The 23586-nt window shown below is 41.1% G+C and overlaps 1 protein-coding gene across 7 annotated transcripts in view; it reads right to left on the reverse strand.

Moving 5' to 3' along the window:
• Positions 1 to 6861: 6861 nt before the first annotated feature.
• The window catches only part of plppr5b (phospholipid phosphatase related 5b), a 43714-nt gene continuing 26989 nt past the window's right edge, over positions 6862 to 23586 (reverse strand). For 3 of the 7 annotated variants that reach the window (XM_072699915.1, XM_072699916.1, XM_023804462.2), the window contains 5 exons: positions 17791 to 17967; positions 9067 to 9201; positions 8862 to 8977; positions 7822 to 7870; positions 6862 to 7442 (listed from right to left, as the gene is read on the reverse strand). In XM_072699915.1, coding sequence (XP_072556016.1) covers positions 7837 to 7870; positions 8862 to 8977; positions 9067 to 9201; positions 17791 to 17967 — 462 coding nt within the window. In that variant the 3' untranslated portion in view covers positions 6862 to 7442; positions 7822 to 7836. Of the gene's footprint in view, positions 7443 to 7821; positions 7871 to 8852; positions 8978 to 9066; positions 9202 to 17790; positions 17968 to 23586 lie in introns of all 7 variants that reach the window. The other 4 variants (XR_011982749.1, XR_002837295.2, XM_023804466.2 and 1 more) reach the window with 2 other exon arrangements.

Raw genomic sequence — 23586 nt, forward strand, 5'->3', positions numbered from 1 at the left:
TGTAAAAATGCAATCATCATGGGACTGTCATACACCACAGTGATTCTGATCAGAAGATGGGTAAGTGTAAGACAGGGGTCTCCAACTCCGGTCCCGGAGACCTGCTGTCCAGTAGGTTTCCTATCCTACCAGGCTTCTGATGAGCCACACCTGTTCTCAGGTAAATACCAGGAACAGGTGTGGTCAATCGGAAACCAGGTACAACAGAAAATTTGCTGGATAGTAGCTCTCCAGGACTGGAGTTGGAGACCTCTGGTGTAAGGGGGTCTCAGCAGCAGAGGTGGAAAGTTCTGGTCCAGAAAGTATAAATCCAGACCAAGGTTTTGTTTCAACCAATCAGTTGAGTACTCTGTGAATATGACTCTTTATACTCAACTGGTTGGTTGAACCAAAATCTTGGTCTGGATTTTTACTTTCTGGACCTGAACTTTCTGCCTCTGTTCAGCAGTCATAGGTTAGCAAAGAGAGACTTCACAGCCAACGCCTGTACCTGTGTGACTGCAAAACACTTACGAGGACCTTTTTGGAGGGAATCAGGGAATTGCACTTTATTAACGTTAATGGCGGGGTGTGGATGGGATGAACTCCACACAAAAGCAAGCAAAAATAAAGCTGAAACCACCAGACTCCAATTTAGGGAACAATGGAGGTGATCAGCCTGAAAATCCCAGTCACCTCTTCCCTCTGGTCACCTCTTCCCTCAGACAGATCGACAGATTTTGTAGCTACATGATACGAGAGAGCTGCTAAACTGTTTTTCACTGTTTCTAAAATAGAGACAATAAAGGTCTTTTCTATGTTATCTTACATCTTCAGGTCACACACTTAGCATTCAGATCAAAGAGCATAAAGCACAGTCACCATAGCTACTACGCACGTGCAGTTAAACAGGAAATATGTACCGGCCTTTAGAAATTAATCCCATTGGACGGCACTTCAGCTCACTAAATTCGATCTGAGAATCACATAAGGTCATGGTACAACCTTAGCTCTAGCAAATTAAAAAAGCTCTTTGACAGTCTGGTCACAGTCCACATAAAACACTAGCAAGGGAAAATTTTGGATAACTTGTGGCTCCACAGGATTTAGGCGAGATTTTAAATCTGTATGTGAAAATACAGTTATAGGCCAGCCTAAACTTGTTCACTGTAACTCTTTGGAACGACGCTTGGGATTTCCACAGAGAGTTGGCATCTGGTATGGCTTTAACTGGGAGAAAGGCTGACTCGAAAGCAGGGCTCTCATTTCTCTGCAGCTTTGTCTCTGCCCACTCACCCCCCCCCCCCCCCCAGCTGCATTTTCTGCCATCATGACTAAAAGCCCCCACCCACTCAGCTGCGACATAGTCATGAAAGGAGGCAGGCCATGCTCTGTCGCAAGAGAATTTCCTCCGACTGCCAAAATATAAATCTTCAGGCTGATGTCAGCCATGCCATCAGATGGGTTTCCAATACACTTTGGCTGGGTGGTAACTACTGTAGCAGGATCCACTGGGGTTCTGTGTACAGGCCTTAGATTACCACCCTGGGAACTGTTCCCAGAATTTATTTGACAGATCAGCCAAATGTTGGGGCGACTTCATAAATTCTGATGCTAGGAAATTCTGACTGGGTACATTTCTATTGTCTTGATTGCATTATCTTCCCAAGGGAACTATTTGGATACATTTGTAACTCTTTGATACTTTTTTGTATTGTATTTTATCGTTGTGAATGCATGTTACGAAAACGGTGACTGTCCAAGATGTACCCTGCCCTGTGCTTTGTAGAATCAGTCTCAATACCCTGTGCTGGATAATTGATTATGGAACATGCCATTTATTAATTTAGGAGACAGTTTTAGCCAAAGCGACGTACAATTGAGAAAGTGGGATTGGCCAATCCCTACAGAAACTGGGGTTAAGGGTCCAATGGTGACATAAGTCTGGATTGGAGCCAGCGACTTTCTGTTAGCAAGCACAGAGTCCTAACCCATTGCATCACACATAATTATAATAATACCCATCATAATAAAGATCTTTGAAAAATAGTTTTTCAAAGCAATGTGTAGCATCACTATCTCACCCACTTCAATTTTCACTCGATATGTTTGCCGTATTCATTGCTTTTGTAAGTGTATCTTTTACGTACAGGAGTGCATTCACTAAATCCGTACGTGCCTTAGGGTCTGCTCCATACATGTGACATGGCTTCCTGTTCTGTCTCTTCAATGCTCCAAATGAAAAATCTGAATGCAAGCTCAGGGACAAGCTTATTTGACTATTATTCATCCATCCATCCATTTTCTATGCCCACTTGTCCTATGCAGCACCACAGGGGTCCTGACTTTATCCCAGAAGCTATAGGCACAAGAAATATGGTCCTCGGGGACCCACAGACAGTACACATTTTTGCTCCCTCCCAGCTCCATGACATTTTTGCTCCCTCCCAGCTCCATGCCGGACAGTACACATTTTTGCTCCCTTGGGAGCAGGACGTGGACTGTCTGCGGTCCCTGAGGACCAGATTGGGAAACATTGCAGTACAGGGCTTGATGCACCATTTGATGCACGAGCTGTTCTGAGTTACAAAGTTCATTGACAAGCAGACTCACTAGGTGCTTTTTAATTAGTAACACCTTTAAAATAACATAAAATGCCAAACATTTTTGTTTAGTATCCCTGTGGGAGCCAATAACTACAGTTGCAATTAATGGCGAAATGGCAAGAACAGAACTGAATGAGTATAAAAAAAATTATGACACATTAAAAAGAAAATGTCAATGTAGAAGATATGTGCAGATATTTTAAGCATTGCTTCCAAATGTACTTTTGTTATGGAAACAATAAACCTGCATATTTCTACAGAATTAAGCAAGCGTCCCAAGACTTTTTGTGAGCACTTTGTGTGTGTCTGTGTATTTATAGATATATATATATAGAGATAGATAGATAGATAGATAGATGTGTGTGTGCGTGGGTGTGTGTGTGTTTGTGTGTGCGTGCGTGTGTGTGGCTGCAATGAAAAAACTAAAAATGCAAAAAACTCTTGTATTTTGCTTGGTTACTTATGGTTATGGTTAGGGTTGGGTAGGGAATAAGGTTGTCATAGTTAGCGTTAGCATTTTTCCCATAGAAATGAATGAGCGGTCCCCATAAGGATATGTTTACCCGACATGTGTGTGCGTATGTGTGTGTGAGTGTCTTACAAAAGGAGTGTAAGATGGGTTATGCGAACACCTCCCCATGTAGCTGTACTTGTACAAATGGCAAATAAAGCTTCATTTCAGCTTACAAGCCACTGGTTGACTGGTCTATGAGGCAGCAGCTGCAGAACTTGCTTTAGGCTGTATCTATTTTCTCCGCCTACATGTTTACAGTCGAGTTATACTGAGGAAATCCGATATGAATTAAGACCGACGGACCAGTGCCAAAAAATATCTTTGCTGAATTGTTTTTGGGTGCATCCTTCTGCTTAAATAAAACGTGGCTGCAAATTCATTTTCAAAATAAAGGTCTGATTTATTTATTTTCCTTCTGAAGGGCCAGTAAGTCACTCGTGACTGCAGCAGTGGCTCACTGGAAATCATTTAGGAGTTTTAGCGCGTCTTTGAATACAGTGAATTACATACCTTGCTGGAGGCAAATCTGCCACTTTATGCACAACATGTATTGGCCTATTCCCTACATGGGACACAATTGTCAGGTAAAAGATGTATTCTACGAATACAGGACAAGATGTCAGAAAAAAACACATTCACTGACTGAGTAAAGCACAGAAATATGCTTGGAAAATGCTACTATTTTTTCACTGAAATACATTTTTGTTCAAATATTTTCTTATGCTTGGGTGTTATGAAGGCCTCTAGGAAATCATGTTACCTGACACCTTTGAGGCGTCCCATACAGGTGAACTGTAGTGCGCACTCTGCCTTCTGGGATAGGCTCAGGGGTCTGTGCAGCCCAGTCTCGGATAAGCAGCTCCAAGACGGATGGATTCATATAAAAAGAATTAGATCTACAGTATCTTTATATGCCATGAAAGCAGCAGAATTGCATACATATATTGGTACAAACTTTCTATATCAGGAGGTGTGTGACTCAGTGGATTGAGCTGCTGTTCCTGAAATCAAAAGGTTGCTGGTTCAAAGCCCAGGGTTGCCAGAGTAATTTCACTGCTGGGGCCTTGAGTTGCTCCAGAGCCTCATGAACCTAGCTTTCTCAAAACAATAATATATGTTGCTTTGGGTGAAGCCTTTGCTAGATAAATTAAATGTGACGGATTTTGAATGTTACATTTATATAGTGCATGGGTGGGGAACTTGATCCATGGAGAGCTGCTGTGGTCTTTTGGGATGACCTCTCAAGCAGCCAATGACAATGGGTCCCTGAAGCTGGAGCTGAGAACCACTGCTTTACAGAACCAACGGGGACCCACTTCAACCACCACCACTGTGTAGCCCCCACCTGGATGATGCCACAGCAGCCATTCTGCACCAGTATGCTCACCACACAGTAGCTAAGGTGGTGAAGGGGCAGGAGAGAATTCACCAGTTAGATATAGCGGATTATGCACCAGTGAAAGAACAGAAAACAACAAAATTGTTGCTATATACATTTTGTTTGTTATGTGTGATACACGCATATAAATAATACACAGCGAAAATGAAAACAAGACAGTTGTCCCAACACTCCTAATTAATATTCCATGGTTAAAAAGTCACACTGATGATATATGATTAATGCAGTTTTGTTAGCCAATAGATGTGCTTACTGCACCCAGAGCCAGCGCCAGCGGAAAATGAAGGGGAGGCAATTGAAATGCAGAGAGGGGGTGGTGACTTAAGCGTGCTACACAAAGTTTTATGATTGTTTAACAAGTGCAGCATTACACCACACACACATGCGTGCACACACACAGACCTGTACTCATATCTTTGTGCGGACCATCCAATCATTACTACGGGCAAAACTCTAATCCCAACAATGACAACTTTTACCCCTAACCGGTCATGACCTAAACCATAAGTAACCAAACAAAATACTTTTGGTTTTTTAGTTTTTTGATTGCCGTCAGAGATTTGAATAAAATAGAATTTCCCCTTTTGGGGACTAAAAAACACTGGTCCCCACAACATCAAAATGCAGCATCAAAAACAGGTTTTTATCACAATGTGGGGACATGTGGTCCCCACAATGTAATGTATACCTGGACCATACACACACACACACACACAGAAACACACATTAATAGATCAACAAATCCTAGGAAATATGTACCATCCACACCATTGCATAATAGAGGCCGTCTGAACTTGATTTCCACAGATTCAACAGCACTTACCAACCTAAAGCACAAAGGCATGAGCGACTGCTCTCCCAAAATAATTTTTTCTACATTGTCTGTGTTAACTTGAGAGGCTGGTTGATATGCTAGTCCCAGGGTCCTCTCTCGTACTTTTTAAAAATCCATTATTGTTTTGCTTGTCAAAAGCTATTTCACAATATAAGCAAGCTAGCTTCTTGAAATACCATGGGAATATCTCCAACTTGGAGTCCACCATACACAATGCAACCCAACAAGCTTACCCTACATTAGTTAGCTGACACTCACCAACCAATCAAAGGGATTTATGAGGATTTGAAAATGTTGGCTAGAACGTGACTTTGCTTTCAGCAAATTATGCTGGGCTGAATTATATATTAGTATTTTAAAAATAAAATTACAAAATAATTAAAATGAGGTCTTTATCTTCATTGAGGGGGCGGGGTAGTCTATCTGAGGAAGCACTGCTCCCTTACGCCCCCCTGTGGCGCCAAGCCAGAGTGTACCTTTTCAGTCTCCGAAATGTAGACAGATATCATTACATTAGCTTAGATTAACTTTTTTTGATCCCAGGGGGAAATTCTTGACCATAGAGGTGCAATTAAGTCTGGTTTAGTTGCCATGGCAACTAATCACCCATGCCCAATGACACTTCAGTTACTGATGTCTAGCTGCCCCTCATAAGTACTACTGGAATAAATGGGACCAGCTGAAAGGCATCTCTGCAGAAATCCCATGAGTAAGACATTTAGTCAAAAAACTAAAAACTATTTTTTTATTTAATATTTTATATTTGTGGATGTAGATTAACAGTATTTTAAGAGTAGCTTAATCCTAGCCTTATGACATATTGAGACCTCATACTGCTAAATAAAAATGGTTAGATTTACACTGTTAATATATTAACTTAATAAAACAATATATATTAAGAGAATCATTTTATTAAGAAATTAATTCATCTTAAAAAAATAATGCTTCCATTAAGTGTTATTTAGAGCCTGGGTCTTCAGCCATAGTTCTGAAGGTTAGCAGTGTATTCCAGCACATAATTGAACTCATCTATCAGTCATTTTTGGTGTCAAGGCTGTTAGGTGTTAAAAACTGAGAAAAATCCACAAACACTGCAGCCCTCCCAGGTCAGCCATAAAAGCCCAAGTATGACGGCTATGGAACAGTGAAGCATCTAACCAGGCTCGCATTTTCATTCTTCACATTTAAGACAAACGTGACCCAGTGCCCTGGGTCCAAAGCTTAGCTTTAATACCAAAGCTACCGATATAAGCATAGGAGAGTTTAATAAATGACCTTGTCCTTTATGTTCTGCCAGAGCAGAGGACCTCCCACGCTTTTTCCATGAACTCCTCCTTCTGATAAAGGTCCATCAAGAACAAGCAGTGGCAGAAAGTATGTCTACAGCTCAATTTGTTTTCCAACCCGAACAATATATAGAAACAGAAGATATGCACACACACATAGTGATGATGTTAAAACACTTTGTAACACTGCTTAAAAGTCTTAATGGTACAGATGTCCCAGAGTACTAGATCCAAATGAATAATTCAGTGTAAATGTATTAACTTTATTTCCATAATTGTTTACATGGACATGTGAGGTTTACAGTGCAATAGAAACACAGAATTCCAGCTTGTAATGGATTACCATTTTTAAAAGAGAAGAATAACCTAAACACATGGCTTATTCTCTTTTGCTACAAAAACAATTAGTTTTCTGTCTTTGTCTAAACGAACATACAAATTCTTTTAATAAAAAGGAACAAACAGCAAAATAAATACTGATAAAATATTTTGTCTCTTTATGACTGTAAGACACATCGTTTTATTCATTTTGCCAAAGGAACAGAAGGTACAGGCTTCAGCAGCTACAAAAACGTTTTAATTTCTGGGTTTCAAGTCTAGCCTGGTAAATACGTAACGGTAAACTGAGTTGGTGGGTGGAAGGACAGTCTTCTTTATGCTTCCCAATATTTCCATTAGGACTGCCAGAGCTTTGGGGTCTTCAAATAACATGTGAAAACGGGCATTGAACTACGATGGCTGTACGGTAAACAGGGATGATGACCAATGTGTCTGGCAAATGGCCGCTTCAGTGTCATGTGACCTCAGCGAAGGCGATGTGATTCTGAGAAGCAGAAAAAGAGGAAAAAACATATCAAACCCCTAACAAAATTAATAGGAGCGATTAATCACTTTTCTCCTGCGATGTTGGACGCTTAGACCATGCTGATGGATGAAAGGTTAACCATGTTTCCCTTTTTGTGAAATATTATTTATATGATTGAGCATTTATGTATAAATCATATGTAAAAATACAATGATAATACTGAATGCTGCGTATTTAAGCAGCTGTGGAAATGGAATGTGCAGTAGTCCATGGGTACTCTCCTTCATCCTTAAGCAGGCAAAACCAGCCACTGTAAGCTTAATGCTGCAGGCTTGGAAGTGTTCATCGCGGTTAGAGAAGCAGCCAAGCATTGCAGGCAGAAATATCTTTGTGCTACCTTGGCAATCCTGTTCTACTGCCATATAACCCCTGTCTGCTCCCCAAATCTGAAACCAAACGAGCCTTGGTGAGATAGAGGGCACCACAAATACGGTAATTATGTCAGTTTCTGCAAATAAGTGTCCATGACTGTCCGTGATCAAAAAGGTAAAGATTTTGTAACATTTTGGTCAACTCTCAAGCAAAATTCCTGAAGCAAATGTCTCTGTGGTGACATTAAAATATATTACTTATCTGAAAGGTTGGCTACATCTACTTGCTGCTCCATATGTGAAATTACATATTTTATCCAGTCTGACACCATTCATCTGAATTTGTAACAATTGAGTTTAACTTTCATTTCTCAGAGTGATGGTATCATGTCACAGACACATTAAAGACATCATCTGAATCTTGAGAGATTTTTGAGACCACTGTTTGCTTGGTTACCACAGTACAGTAATAGAGTAACAATCATAATGCAATGCAAAAGACGTTCAGAAATACGATTTGATGCTTATGTTGAAAAAACGCACGCGTTGGCAGTTGGTCAAAACAAACCAATGTGAAATACATTTCAAAAAACATTTCAAAACAGTTCAAAAGATTTTAACACCATGCATTTCAGACATTCAAAAATTAAGCACAAAACAATTCCTTAATTTATGATTAAACAGATGCATACAGAAACCTCTCAAAAGGCTTGATTGTTTCTAAAAAACAAATACTTACACAATGCCTTGTCAAGTGAGGGACCTGGATTTACAGTAAGTCACAGTTTAATTTACAGCAGTACGTCAAAGCTTAAACTGGCGGATCTTTGACAAACAAACGTGAGCACATGCTGTTTCACGTAAACAAGCAAACAAACCAGAAGTTTGAGTAACAACCTCTGCCAAATACTCTGGATGGCCCGGCGCAACAAAAAGTGCATGTTAACAATTTACCTCAAAATTATCGCCTACTTTCGATTTGCTTAGGCTGCTCGCCGTCAACCGCGAGCGATCCAGAGATTTGGCGGGCAGCATCCCTCCACACAGGTGTGCATACGTTTATTGCCTTGTGTGATGCAGGTGCTCGAAGCGACTCATCCCCGTGATCCAGCTAAAGAACCTGACGACGCGTGATTTGAGAGAGGTAGCGGGGACTGCTTCCTCTTCCCTAAGTTCTGCCACCTGAAGGGCATATTCATCACATCAATGACCATAAGCACTAACCCGGGTCCACTAACCCGGCCACACAGAGACGGCGCGTTAAGCAGTACCTGTGAGGCTATGTATTTCTGCAGGGGGCTCTCTACTCTAGGAAGGCTGGTCATAGGAGCGCTGGACAGTGTGTCCTTCTCCAGGGTTTCGTTCAACAAGAGTTTGCCCTTGAAGTTGTGCACAACACAAACCACCTTTGACAGACAAGGGGAGAAAAAAAAAAGTTTTCCGGTCAGCCAGTACCTCAGACCTTCTCAGACCTAACTGACGCATTTGAGGCATGAATGAAGCATTTCCTTGACTGATGCAGCCTTTCCAGCTAACGCCGATACCCAAGCTGATGGACGTGCTTGTGGCTGTGGCCTCATAAATGAAGAGAAATGTAAAATGCAAATGAATTCATCCCAAGATATTTTAACAGCTTTGATTTCCGCAGGCTCTCTATTTATAAACACAATCTCGAAATGTCACACACAAGCACATTTAGGCCAAGGAAACAGGAAGTCTCCTAACATTATTGTATAAAGGAACTAAATAGCTTATTATGCTATTAAGAATACCCAGCTGAAGTCTAGTCAGTTGACAAAGATGCTGGCTAGTTACTATAATATGAAATGTGAGGCTTTGGATATTGTTTCCATTTTAATCTCTTACACAGCTGGACATCTGACTAAAGAAATTCATATAAAGTTTGTTTCCCATGGGCACAGCATGAGAAAAAATTACCAAGCAACCTTGAGGGTGGTCACTAGTCCAAATCCAGAACCAATATCCCAGCTGTCTCAGGAAGTATGGAAGTATGAAAAAACACTAAACCAGAGCAACCTTGGGGCCAGCTCAGGTGAGGCGATGGGACTGACGGTGTATAAAAACTGTAAAAAAAAAAATAAAATAATAAAAAATCACACTTTAGGGAGACTTCAAAGCCCACCTGACAGGACACATTTAACAAAACATGCTCGTCTGTTTGAAGAATGGGTAATTACACTGTTACAAATGACTATGGGCTGTTGGAGATTCAGGCTCAGATGGAGATGGAGGGAGCAAACATCGCTTTGCCTAGTGGGCAAGTTAAGAATAAAATGATGAAAGAAGCTCATGATAATACATCTTAAAAGCCAAGGACAGAGAGAATGGAAGGAGCGACAGGAGAAATATTTCATAAACGTCTGACTGGCTATTGCCTCACAACAGACACGTAGACAGAGTAACTGCAAAGGACAAAAATGCCTATATTTACCATTATAATGTATATTATTAACATTTTTAATACTGGCAATGTTATAATGTCACTGTATAATTCTAGTCTCAGGACAGTAGGCCTGGGAAAGCAAATAAAACTATAGGTATTAGTATTGCTTGAATCAGTACAAGTATAGTTTATACTACATTGTTAAAATAGCTATGAGAGCAAATTGCATTGCATATGGTGTTGTATTTACTTGGGAGTAAATAGCCAGTCAGAGTTACCATGAAAAAACCTATGGAAATGTAACCATTTTAGAGATAACAAATATAAAATGTAACAATTTTAGAAATAACAAATATAAAATGCCATCAGTAGCTGCACAAAAATATTACGCTTCAGCTGACACTCTGACACTTTATACTCATGGTTCTACCACCATTGCACTTCTTACACTTATAAAGGCTTTGTCTGCTTATCCATGGTGATGTTATTTTCATTTTTTTACTGTTATTTATCCACAGCCACTGAATTTCAAGAAACACCGCAAGACCAAGGTGTTCCATGAATTCCTACACATACCTGATGCCTAATTTTGTTCCCTGGATGTTCTTATGTTGCACTTTTGTCCCTTGTATAGTCTTATTAAGTTGCTTTAATAGAATTCATTGTGTAGCTCCTGCTCCAATACTGCTTACTCTTGAACCTGGGCGTTCATTGTGAGCTCAGCCTAGCTGACCTTATGCCCAGGTGACTCCTTGACAGCATTAATGTAAGCAATGTGCTACTTGCCTCACTTACACATCACTTTGGCCAAAAGTGTCTGTTAATTATACAAGTGTATCTGTATTCATTATCATTATCTATAGGCAAATATACACCTGACAATAAGAAAGACCTTGAACCGTGTATATGCTGAAAGGTAATGATATGAACACATAATTTCCTACACTTTCACAGAGGAGATTTTGGCATGACTGATTAAACTCTCTGTAATACAAGGTCAAGTATTCTAAGCTTTTTCTCTAAGAAAGGAGTTTGTTGACGCCACATCTGGGCCGCTGGCAGGTTCAGATTCAGGTTCAGGTTCGGGTTACTTTATTTCTACCTGTAGGTAGATTTGGGGACAGGCACATGGGACTGAGTGGAGGTGGTGATGGATGCAAAGCTCAGGGGTCACACAGATGCTGTGAGGTGGCCATGAAGAGCCCAGAACAGGTGGAGTTTGTTTATGATGCATCACCAAGGGCTGGAAATTCAACAAGCAAAATATAGATTTTCACGTTTATAAAAATACTACACATTTTTTTGGAATAGCTCTCTGCGCCTTTGTTTCTCTGGCTTCTGCTTCTCCTGGGGTTTCAAATCCATTTTTATAATACTATAGAGAAAAATAAACCAACTATCCTATCAACGGTAGCTACGTAGGCACCACGATTAGTTTGCCAAATTTGGCCAATTTCTCCAAACTAAAACAATACAACATGAACAGTATGTAAATTATTCAGACAGACCTTACAAGACAGCATTTTAGCATATTTCATAAATACATTATGAGCAGACACATCAAAGACACACAGAATACAAGTTCCCAGAATTTATTTACACTAGCAAATAAAATCATGTTCCATGCTATTCTTATCCAATCCTAACCCTGCCCATCCATTACTGCATATCTATTACGGGGTCGTTGTTAGCCTGGAGCCTATCCCAGAATGCACAGGGCATGAGGCAGGGGACACCCAAGTTGGGATGCCAGTCCATCATAACCGCAATTATGCTGCAAAAAATGTACACCTGCTTCATGTGTCGTCCCAATCGATTGAAAAATAATGTCATCATAGTACATCTCTTATTACATTATAAATAATAAGCTGGAATGGGCTGTGATATAAATAAAGGCAGGGACTATACTGTAGGACAGGAAAAGATCATTGTAAAACACGTTGTTACTATAGACCTGTCTCCAAAATAGTTGGGATGCTGTGTAAAATGTAAATAAACAGAATGCAATGATTTATAAATCATATAAACTCATATTTAATTAAGCATAGAACAAAGACAACATACCAAATGTTGAAACTGAGAAATTTTGTTTTATGAAAAATATATGCTCAATTTGAATTTGATGCCATCAACACGTTTCAAAAAAGTTGGGTCAGGGGCGTGTTTACCGCTGTGTTGCATCACCTCATCTTTTAACAGCACTCTGCACGTTCTGAACCGAGGAGACCAGTTGCTGGGGTTTTGAAAGTGAAATGTTGTCCCATTCTTGCGTGATATAGGATTTCAACTGCTCACTTTGTTGTATTTTTCGTTTCATGATGTGCCAAATGTTTTCAATGGGTGACAGGTCTGGACGGCAGGCAGGCCAGTCTAGCACTCTTCTACTACGGAGCCATGCTGTTGTAATGCGTGCAGAATGCGGTTTGGCATTGTCTTACTGAAATATAGAAGACCTTCTCTGAAAAAGACATCTGGATGGCAGCAGAAGTTGCTCCAAAACTCGTATATATCATTCAGCATTAATGGTGCCTTCCCAGATGTGCAAGCAACCCAAGGCATGGGCACTAATGCACCCTCGTACCATCACAGATTATTCTTTAATTGTTGCGCTATTTGCCCATGCAGTCTTTCACAAAGTGATGACCCCCCCCCCCCCCCCATCTTCACTACACAGAGACTCTGCCTTTCTGGGAGGCTCTTTTTATACCCAATCATCTTACTGACCTGCTGCCAATTCATTTAATTAATTGTGAGATATTCAACCAGGTGTTTTGTTTTAGCATTACACAACTTTTTCAAGTGTTTTGCTGTCCCTGTCCCAACTTTCCTGAAACATGTTGCTGGCATAAAATCCATCCATCCATTATCTATAACGCTAATCCCAGCATCATCGGGCGAGAGCAGGGCGCCAGTCCACCACAGGGCCAACACAGACAAACAGCCACACACACACTCGCATTCACACCTATGGGCAATTCAGAGTAGGCAGTTGACCTAATCTGCATGTCTTTGGATTGTAGGAGGAAACCCACACATGCACGGGGAGAACATGCAAACTCCACACAGAAAGGCACCCTGTGTGACCCAGGGATCGAACCCAGGACCGTCTTGCTGTGAGGTGACAGCACTAACCACTGCACCACCAAGCCACCCGCATCAAATCCAAATTGAGCATATATTTGTTATACAACAATACATTTTTTCTGCTTCAACATTTGATATGTCTTCTATTTTCAATTAAATATGGGTTTATATGATTTGCAAATCATTGCATTGTTTTTTGTTATATTGTACACAATGTCCAGACTTTTTTGGAAATGGAACTGTACAAAAAGTATCCACAGTGTATGTGCAGTTGTAAAGCCTAACTATTACAGAATCTGTTGGTACCCAGGTACATACCACAGTATACCAAAGGAGTGTTTTTATAAGGATTATTGATTGGATATATTCATTTAGGCGTCATTCTGGTCACATTACTTGATTTTTAATCAATACTTCTCAGACAGCAATCACACAGTCAGGGGCATTGCTTCCACGTAGACCATAACTTTGATGTTTTCTTCTCAGTTTTCCAATTCCAACAAAACCAGCACATAAAAGTGAATGACAGCAAAACCAGCTTCTCTGTCCATATCCACAGGGGCCCAACAGGTGGTCAGGTGACAGCCCTGATTCAGATCTATTAAACTATCTCAGTGGCTGTAATGAGCTCTCAGCTCCAACAATCTATTCAGCTCATGCAACATTTGAAGATCTGTAGGATTGGTCACAGATCCATGGAGTCAGAGGCTAAGAAAATTAAAAAAAATATATAATACTACCACAAAAAAGTATACTTTATTTCACAAATACGGAAGCAGCCCTATTTATAGACTATAAAGTTCTGCAAAGAGAGAATATAGAGAGTGTAATTATCTTGATTGACAAATGGACAACCAGCAGTATTACAATGGAAAGATTCAGGCTCTAAATAAGCCACAAGGCTAAATCAAAGCTTTTGGGAATAGGCTGCTGATTAGAGACGTAAATGCTTTTACTGCTACATCATTAAGGAAATGTTCTGACTGACCTGCTTTGCAGTTCTTTCAAAGCGGTAATAGAAGCAGGAGAATTATTTCATTACTTAGTAGGATGCAACCCAATTATAATGGGTGTTGGGTCTTTATTTTGCAAATGAAAAATAGTCAAATAAATTGAGTAGAGAAATTAAAAGTTAATATCCTCCATAAAAGAAATGCAACTAAAGGGAATATGTAAACACTCTCTAACCAGTATGATAATAAATTTGGACATTTCTGTTGTTTTCTGTACAGTTCCCAATTCCCCAGTGCCAAATACTGCCTAACTGCATGCGGAGCATCTTCATGACCCCGTCTTCCTCTAGTCGACTATGAAAATGAGAGAAGCAGTTTCCAAATGGAATAATTCCTTTCTCTAGAAACATAGCTGATTTAAACACAGTCATGTAAGAAGTGTTATTAAAACTGTGAAATAAAAATGATCAAATTGCTTATGTGCAAATGAAACAACAGTACAGTACTTATAATAGAAATCTCAATATATCCAAGGAGGAAAGTTTTTGTGAAATATTAATTAAATGTTTCTGCAGAACTGTGCAGAAGTCAAAGGAAATGTTTAAAGCCATTTATCTGTGTTGTAATTGTATATCTGCTCAGAACAAAAAAAACACAATTTGACATTAGAACATCTGCAAATTTAGAGAAACATAAAAACAAACAGGACATTCTTATGAACTCTAAGAAGTTACTGATATCTAGTATATCAGTTAGATGAACACCGTTTCAGTTCCCAAACCTCTCACCGGGGTCATCCTGGCCATTCCATGTATTCAATACATTTCAGCATGAGCTCACTTAATTAACTAAATAATCAATTAGTGTAAAAACTCAATGAGGTATAGATTAGTTATACTAGGGGGCGTAGTGGGATAGTCAGAAAATGCATGGCTGTGTTGGATGGTTGCTGCAAATACTGTGAGGTTTTGAAATGGTTAAGTTGCAGACATAATATCAGTTTTACACCAATATGAAGATCCTTTTAATATCATTTTCTTAGACTGTCTACAACTTTCGCACAGTACTATATATGTGTAGATAGGATGTACCTCATAGAAAATGATCCATTGTATAAATGGATAAAAGCTTTGAAGGTATATCCAGTGATCAGTTTATGAGTTTATGATCTTCCTAGAACCTGGTCAGACCCTCTTTAGGTTCCATAACTGCCTTAATCTTGAGGCGTGGAATCACAGTATGCAGACATTGTGTGGATACCAACGTACTGGGCTGTAACTGTTGCACTTGTGGCCCTTCAGACAGTCTGAACCAGCCTGGCCGTTCTCCTCTGCCCTCCTTCATTAGTAAGGTGTTTTCAGCCACACAGCTAACATGAACATGAACTGCATGTTTTTTGTTTACCTCACCTTTCTCTGTAGATTGATGGAGGGTATTTCTGAATTTCTGGAACCACCGACTCTCATCCATGATCCATCTATATTCCAACCCACCCCAGGTTGAACAGGGAACAAGTTAAGGGTACACCTTGACTGGGATGCCAGTCTATCACAGGGCACAGACGTCAAACACTATGAACAATTTAGAGAAGCCAATCAGCTTAACTGCATGTCTTTGGACTCTAAGAGGAAACTCAGTCAACTGACGGAAACCCACGTAGACATGGGGAAGACTCCACACACACAGACCAGACAGGACACAAACCCCCAACCCTGGGGGTGTGAAACGGTGCCACCCCATCATACTGGGCCACCCACCAACATATTACGTTCAAAATCACACATCTTGCCCTCTACAGCACTCAGCTGAACAGTAACAAACTCTTCACCCATTCTACATCCCTTATTCACTGAGATGCAGCCACACGATTTGTTGTTCGGAGAAGCAACAAATATGAGTAGCATGTAATGAGAAGTAAACCTGTATGACTAGTCATAAGCATAATTCGTAAAATAATCACATAGACTGCTATATGTGGGGGTGTGTAATTATAATAGCATATGTCTGACTGGAATGGAGTCTTTATGCAAATGTTATAGTTTAGGAAACGTATAGACTGAAACACTGTAGAGTTAATGAGAAACGATCGTGCTGGAGCTCAGTGCCCTTGAACGACAGGCTTGATATTGTTTTCTCTCCTCTTCCTGAGCCCCGTGCATTTCATCACCACTGGAAGGTTTCCCCCTGCTCCTGTTTTCCCCCAAGCGGAATGTGACAAGCACACCCATGCACGGCCGAGCAGAGATGACATTATTATACACACTAAACCAGGAAAGCTCCTATCGTTCTGCTCCATCCTATTTGTCTGCTTATGTAATTATGTTTCGTTTCCCTCTTTGCTGTTTTGTTTGGCATAAGGGAGGCCACACCGAACTGATGTAATCCAGGAGCGTATCCAGCAACTTCACCTAAAGGAGGTTCGCTTGCTCGTGTGTTAGAGAATATTCTGCACCCATGACCTTTCCTCCACAAACCTGGACCAGAGCATCCTTCACGTCGCCAAGGGAAACAGTCTCCCGAATCCTCCAATCAGATTCAAGCTTGGGGACCAGGTGAAGAGATAATGCCTCAAACACACACATGCAGAGCATATATCGATACCACGGCAATTCCCGCACGCTAATGTTTCCTGCCAGGCTGTGCAACAGGGCTTAGAATTCTTATCCAATTTCTCTTGCTAGAAGCGATGAATAGAAATCTGTCTTCTTGCTCTCCCTTCATAAGTGGCTCACAAAGGACTCGTCGCTAGTTCAGCAAACAAGGCCAAAGTAAGAAGGGACTCGGCACTGCGTAGCCGATGCTGAGAGCCAGTGCCGACGGAAGAAGAGTAACAGGCAAGCAGCGGGTGATGCTCTGCAGCGTTTATACAACTTCAGAGATGTCTGAACTCCATTCTGGATTTACACAGAACAAGTTTTACATTTATAATGTGAGGACTTGAGAAACTCAGAAACGGCTGCCTTTCTGGGATTTCGGCAGTGCCTAAAGTTTGCAGAGAGGTAAACAAAAAACATGCAGTACCTGTTAGTTCTGTGGCTGAAAACTCCTTGTTAATGAGAGAGGCGAGACTAGAACCGCCAGACTCAGACAGGAAGGCCACAAGTGCAACAATAACAGTACAGTGTCCAATAAGAAGACGGAGCACATTGGTATGCGCACAATATTCCCATAGTGTGAATCCAAAATCAAGGCAGTAGCAGAACCTAAATGGGGTCTGACCAGGTTCTAGGAAGGTCTGAAGTGATCACTGGGTACCTTCAAAGCAAATATCCATTTATAAAATGGGTCGTTTTACACAATACAGTATGTATCCACGTGTGGATACCTGAATACTTCGGGTGACTGATTACTTAGATCCCTTAACAATCGTTTAAAGCTCCTTAGTCCATCTCTATAGCTTGATCTCAGCACCTTATTCCACAGTTTTTGCTGGATTTAAATTGAAACTAAAAGACGGCAGACCAAATGGAAGATGAGTGTGCCTTTCACATGTACAGTATGTTATTAATTGTGCGGCTACCTGGAAGCGTGAGTGTGCTGCCCGGCGCCCTTACCAGGAAGGTGGCGATGGCCACGCCGACGATGAAGCCCGCAATGACGTCTGCCCAGTGGTTGCGGTACTCCGCCACACGGTTCAGGCCCGTCAGAAAGGCCAGGCACATCAGCCCCAAGGACAAGACGGGCTTTGCTAACCTCGTTCCTTTGGCTTTCACTGTACAGCTGATGTACATCTGGAGGAGAGAGAGAGAGAGAGACAGACAGACAGACGATGAAGAAAATTCTTGCTTTTGAAGTTTTTTTCAAGCAGGGAGTCCCTTTTCCCATAAAGACTGCCGAATTATTCCGATAAAGCTGAAAAAATGTAGAAGAAATATCACCTAAAACAAGAAAAAATGTATGTTACGATATTTCCAAATACTGTTTCATTGGAAGACACAACTCATTTAGGCGTGAACGTGAAAGCAGGGCACAGGCAGGAACGCAGCCTTGACTCTTATTGTTCGGGCTCCTCATCACCACCCCCAACCCCAACTGTTTGTGTCAGTCCTCGGGGAGAGGGCCTGCAGGGCGGGGGGGGGGGGGGATGGGCAGCTGCTGATAACGGTCCAGCTAAATCAGGAAGGCTGAACCAAACAGAGATGAAGTGCCTCCGGGAGGTCAGCCCAAACAGGCAGCTGGGAAGGGAATGCGAGGTGGGGGAGCAGCCGGTCCAGCGCCCTGACGCCTCCAGACGTCCACCTGAGATTTAGGCTCCTGTCACTCCTTCATGATTTACCCTCAAACGGGGAATAAGGGCTGAATGCTGCTTAGGGGTCTTTGTGCGGCAGCAGCCAACAGCACTCCTCAAATTAGGAGACCTAGTTTTGGACAAACTCAGACAAGAAGGCAACATTCTACCTCAAATTAGCATAGCCAATGGAAAGTTGAGTGCAGGCAGTAGGTTAAGAAGCTACCAAAACTATTAGGAATAATACTGATAAAACGCAATTTATAATATTGTTTAAGAAATTATGGTTATGCCCCGCAATGGATTAGCACCCATTCCTGGGTCATTCCCATTGTTCCCATTGCACTCATTGTTTTCAGGACAGGCTGTGGACCCCCACAACCCTGGATAGGACACGCAGGTATGGAAAATGGCTGGGCTTTTTAATATAGTTCATTATTCAAAACAAATAAGTGAGAGCAAAAAAAAAAGAAAAGAAAAGATGAGAAAGAAAAGAAAGTCTCCTTAAGGTGTCTTTAATCTTAATGCAAATATGAACTTCATTGTACATTTGAAATACAAAAAAGAAATGTTACAGCCCAGTCCTCACTGAGGTCACCAAGGGGTTATATTCAGTGGTGGATGGAGAGATTATCATTAAAAAGACATTCTGTCCTCAATATATTTTTGTTTCGGAACCATTTTATAAAAGTAATAAAGACCAGATTCCATGCTCTGCTCTGCATCAGGCTAGCTAATGACAACCGTTACCCGTGACGAAGTCTACAGACAACATCTGATGTTGAGAATTTGGAAGCGGCATGAGATGTAATCTTCAGTGCTCCAAGGGACACTGCTGTTCAAGGAGATCAATTCCTCAGCAGGTTCGGAAGAAGCGAAGTCACAAAGGGTCAATGTTTTTTAAAAGGAAAATAAAAGTATTAAAAGGGTCGTGAAAAAAATATCTGTTCTTCTTGCTTTTTTATAAAGATTCTGTTTAATGCCAGTTATATTTTAATGTCCAATGTGGGGTTTGAGAAGCATTATGAAACACAATAAAAATCCTCTTATTATACATGTATAACAACAGTTAATGTTTAAGTTAAAATTAAGCAATGAAAAAATGTTAAGTTTTTTCTACCTATGTCATATGCTAAAGGGCAGTATGTCTGAGGATTTTTTTCCAGAATATTCCATGCATGAGATCATGAAAATAGTTGATGTATATGGCCTGTTATTTGCATGCACTGTCACACTGTATTACATCCTCTTACATCCCTCCTTCATTTCACAGCTCTCAAGATAAATATATCATGGTAAGAAATTAGAAACATCTGTTTTAGTAGACCACCACTGCACGTTAAGTCTGAATAATTCCAGGGAATTTACTTCAACTGACTGAGCCAACTGTCATCCCAAGGAGATATTTGTCTACCCTGTAAGCTACAGTATGTTAGCTACCTAGCTAGGTACTCTTATGACTAAGAAAAGCTTTATCATTCAGGCTTGGTTGTACCCATGAAGGTAATTTGACTATATTGCCAATGTCTATCTTCCTTTGCTACTTAATAAGCTTTATATATTTCTAAGTCCTTCATAGTGATCCATCTTTCTCAAAATACGAAAGTGTGCACACCAGCGTTCCCAATTTCTCTTTTGAATAGACACAATAACAAGCCTGGTTTCCTAGCTAACCAGCTCTTCTTAACAATCATCCATTTGCTACTTTGCCCCAAATGTTCTGTTCTTTCATCCAGCTATTCCAAGAGAGAATCTGGAAACTGTCATTTTTAACCATTAGCAAAATTAGCAACACTTTCCTTAGCAACAGATCACAGTACCAGTGCGAGTTGAACATTGTCATGCGTCTGTTGCTGACAGAAGTGTATCGTCTTTTGTTTTCATACACTTTTCTTTTTCTGAATCTGGAAATCATAATACCTCAAGCAAATATCTTTTGATTATTCCCATTTGGGGCAGCACGGTGCTGCAGTGGTTAGCACTATTGCCTCATACCTCTAGGTCTGGGGTTCGAGTCTCCGCCATGACTCTAAGTATGTGGAGTCTGCATGTTCTCATGTTACGATGGGATTTCCTCGGGTTTCCTCCCACAGTCCAAAACCATGCTAAGATGAACTAGAGTTTCCACATTGTCTGTAGATGTCAGAGGGCACCCTGTGATGGGTTGGCACCTCATCCTGAGCTATTCTGTGCCTTGCTGCTGGCATAAGTGGGTATTTCTGTTTTCTTACTCCATTCATCCCTCTTCCAACTACTCAAGTTCAGGGGATAGGGGGTGGGGGTGATATATTTAGCGTATACAAAAGAAAAAGCGGGTACCAGGATACCAGGCTATCACGGGGCACACACACATGTGCACAGGCTATCACGGGGCACACACACATGTGCACAGGCTATCACGGGGCACACACACATGTGCACAGGCTACCACGGGGCACACACACATGTGCACAGGCTATCACGGGGCACACACACATGTGCACAGGCTATCACGGGGCACACACACATGTGCACAGGCTATCACGGGGCACAGACACATGTGCACAGGCTATCACGGGGCACAGACACATGTGCACAGGCTATCACGGGGCACAGACACATGTGCACAGGCTATCACGGGGCACACACAGATGTGCACAGGCTATCACGGGGCACACACACATGTGCACAGGCTATCACGGGGCACACACACATGTGCACAGGCTATCACGGGGCACACACACATGTGCACAGGCTATCACGGGGCACACACACATGTGCACAGGCTATCACGGGGCACAGACACATGTGCACAGGCTATCACGGGGCACAGACACATGTGCACAGGCTATCACGGGGCACACACACATGTGCACAGGCTATCACGGGGCACACACACATGTGCACACTACGGACAACTTGGGTGAATTTCCACGTCTTTGTGATGTAAATCAGAACATCCAAGAAAATCCAATGCTAGACAGGAAGCATGTACATAAGCAGAACAAAAAACAGAGCAGGGGCAGCAACCCTGAAGGCCTGAGGCCTTTATTATTCTCTATGTTTATGTAACATTTATTTCTGCAGCAGACCACAAACAATGTTAGCTTAAAAGAAATCAGATGTCGTCTGGGTACTGTGATGCACTGAATTGTTCATTATCAATATATGATCAAAAAACAAACAGTAAATAGAATTCATTTCATTCTGTTTACTATTATTGTGTAATACTTCAAACGCTTTGTATATAGGGTATATAGTACATTTTGCCTGCCCAACCATTTTAGACATCAATTAGACTTTTAAATATTAATCATGAGGTCAAGCAGGTAATGCTGTTGTGCATGATAAGAGGAAAATAGCATCACTGATCGTAATTAACATCCCTGCTTAACAAAGTACTAGCTGAATGCAGTGCCTGATCTGCCTGACCTACATAAACCCCGATCTGTCGAGTTGATCAGACTAAATAGTGCATGTAAATATTGGCTTCTGGGTGCAAACTCAACGAACTCAGTACGCACAGAACCCTGGGAGGCTCTGACGCAGAAGCAGGAAATTCTCTGTGGGAGTTCTCGTCCTCTTTCTAAAATCACATCTACAGAGTCCATCCTGCAGCCTCTGGAAGAGCTACGTTAAGAGTATTTTCCCAGAGTGCTGGCAAATCTTGGCACGGCTGAAAATAATAGCTTAAAATTGGAATGATGAAATCAGATATGAGGCAGACAGAATAATTGCTTTTGTTCTTCTTATGTAGTTAAATTATTCGGGTTTCTTCTATTCAGACTATCATAAGCATGTGAGCCTTTTAGATCAATTGTGACTGATATGAAAATCTCAATGATAATTCTGATATCAGATATTATCTCCAGAGATGCAATAACCTACTTTCTCCTCGTGTTCCAAACCAGAGATCTGCGGGGTTCCAAAACAAGTTGCGAAAAGTCGCGGGTTCGACTGATGCCATTTGCTCCCTGAGCAAGACCCTTAATCCCAGATTAAGGGTCATATGTGTGTGTGTGAGTGTGTGTGTGTGTGTGTGTGTGTAATTATCTCAAAGGAGAGCAATAGGGGCTATGTGAAAAGAAGCCTTCCGACGTACCTGAACTCATACATGTATGAATGGCGAATAAAGTATCATTTAATTTCCATTTCTGATGGTAAAGGGATCTGGAAAATGTTTAAATAAATGTAAAAGGGCACTGAGCTTAGAATCCTGCAACAAACATCTCCAACAGCCATTGTACTCATGTTCAAAAATAGCTCCAAACTGGAAATTCCCAGCAAGACCCTGATGACTCTGACGAAAAATCTTTTCACTGGAAGCCACACAGCCCAAAATTTTCTTCCATTTTGGAAACTGTGTTCACAGCAGCCTATTGGCTGAATGACAGACCGAGTGCATCGTGAGTTCAATAAAGGTAGCTGCAAATGTCGTCGCCTTCGCTGAATGCTATGGAGATGGAGACAGTCAATCAAATGCTCTCTGAGGTTCCGGCAACGTAGTTTAGGTAGGTATTTGCTGCTGACAAAATAACAGAATGAATTGCCTGAAGAAAAAACTGAATTCTTGTTTCTTTATGCTTACATAATAGTGTGACAATGAATTATAATGGTATAAAGTAATTACCATGCAGGGAGGCTGACAAAACTGCAACAGCAAAGCACACAGAGTATACAGAGTAAAGGAAGATATAAAAGATTGACCGTAGCTGTCGGTATTAGGTAAGTACTTACAGAGCTGGATTAAGAGTATTAAGTGCCCCTGTGCCCAGTGCTCATGACGTCACGTCAGAAACAAACACAGCAGATGGGTGTCAAGAAATTCAGAATTGCATATAATACAGGGAAAAATTTACACAGGCTTTTCAGTTAGTGCCATATTAAAAGAACCATACAGGTATCCGCAGACTTTAGACCACCAAACACAAGTCAGTTTGGCCGTTTCTACAGACAAGACAGTATTGTACAACAAATAACAACGCAAATACAAAATCACAACACTTTATAATAAGAACAGATTGCGCTTAAATAAGCCACGACCTGCACTACGAAATCAAAAGATGCACGAAGCAGCTTCAACGGGAAGAAGAAGAATCTGCACGAAATGTTTTCTTGTACAAGTTTCTTTTTATAATAGCAC

This window comes from Paramormyrops kingsleyae, chromosome 15, assembly GCF_048594095.1.
Source record: "Paramormyrops kingsleyae isolate MSU_618 chromosome 15, PKINGS_0.4, whole genome shotgun sequence".
NCBI lineage: Eukaryota > Metazoa > Chordata > Actinopteri > Osteoglossiformes > Mormyridae > Paramormyrops > Paramormyrops kingsleyae.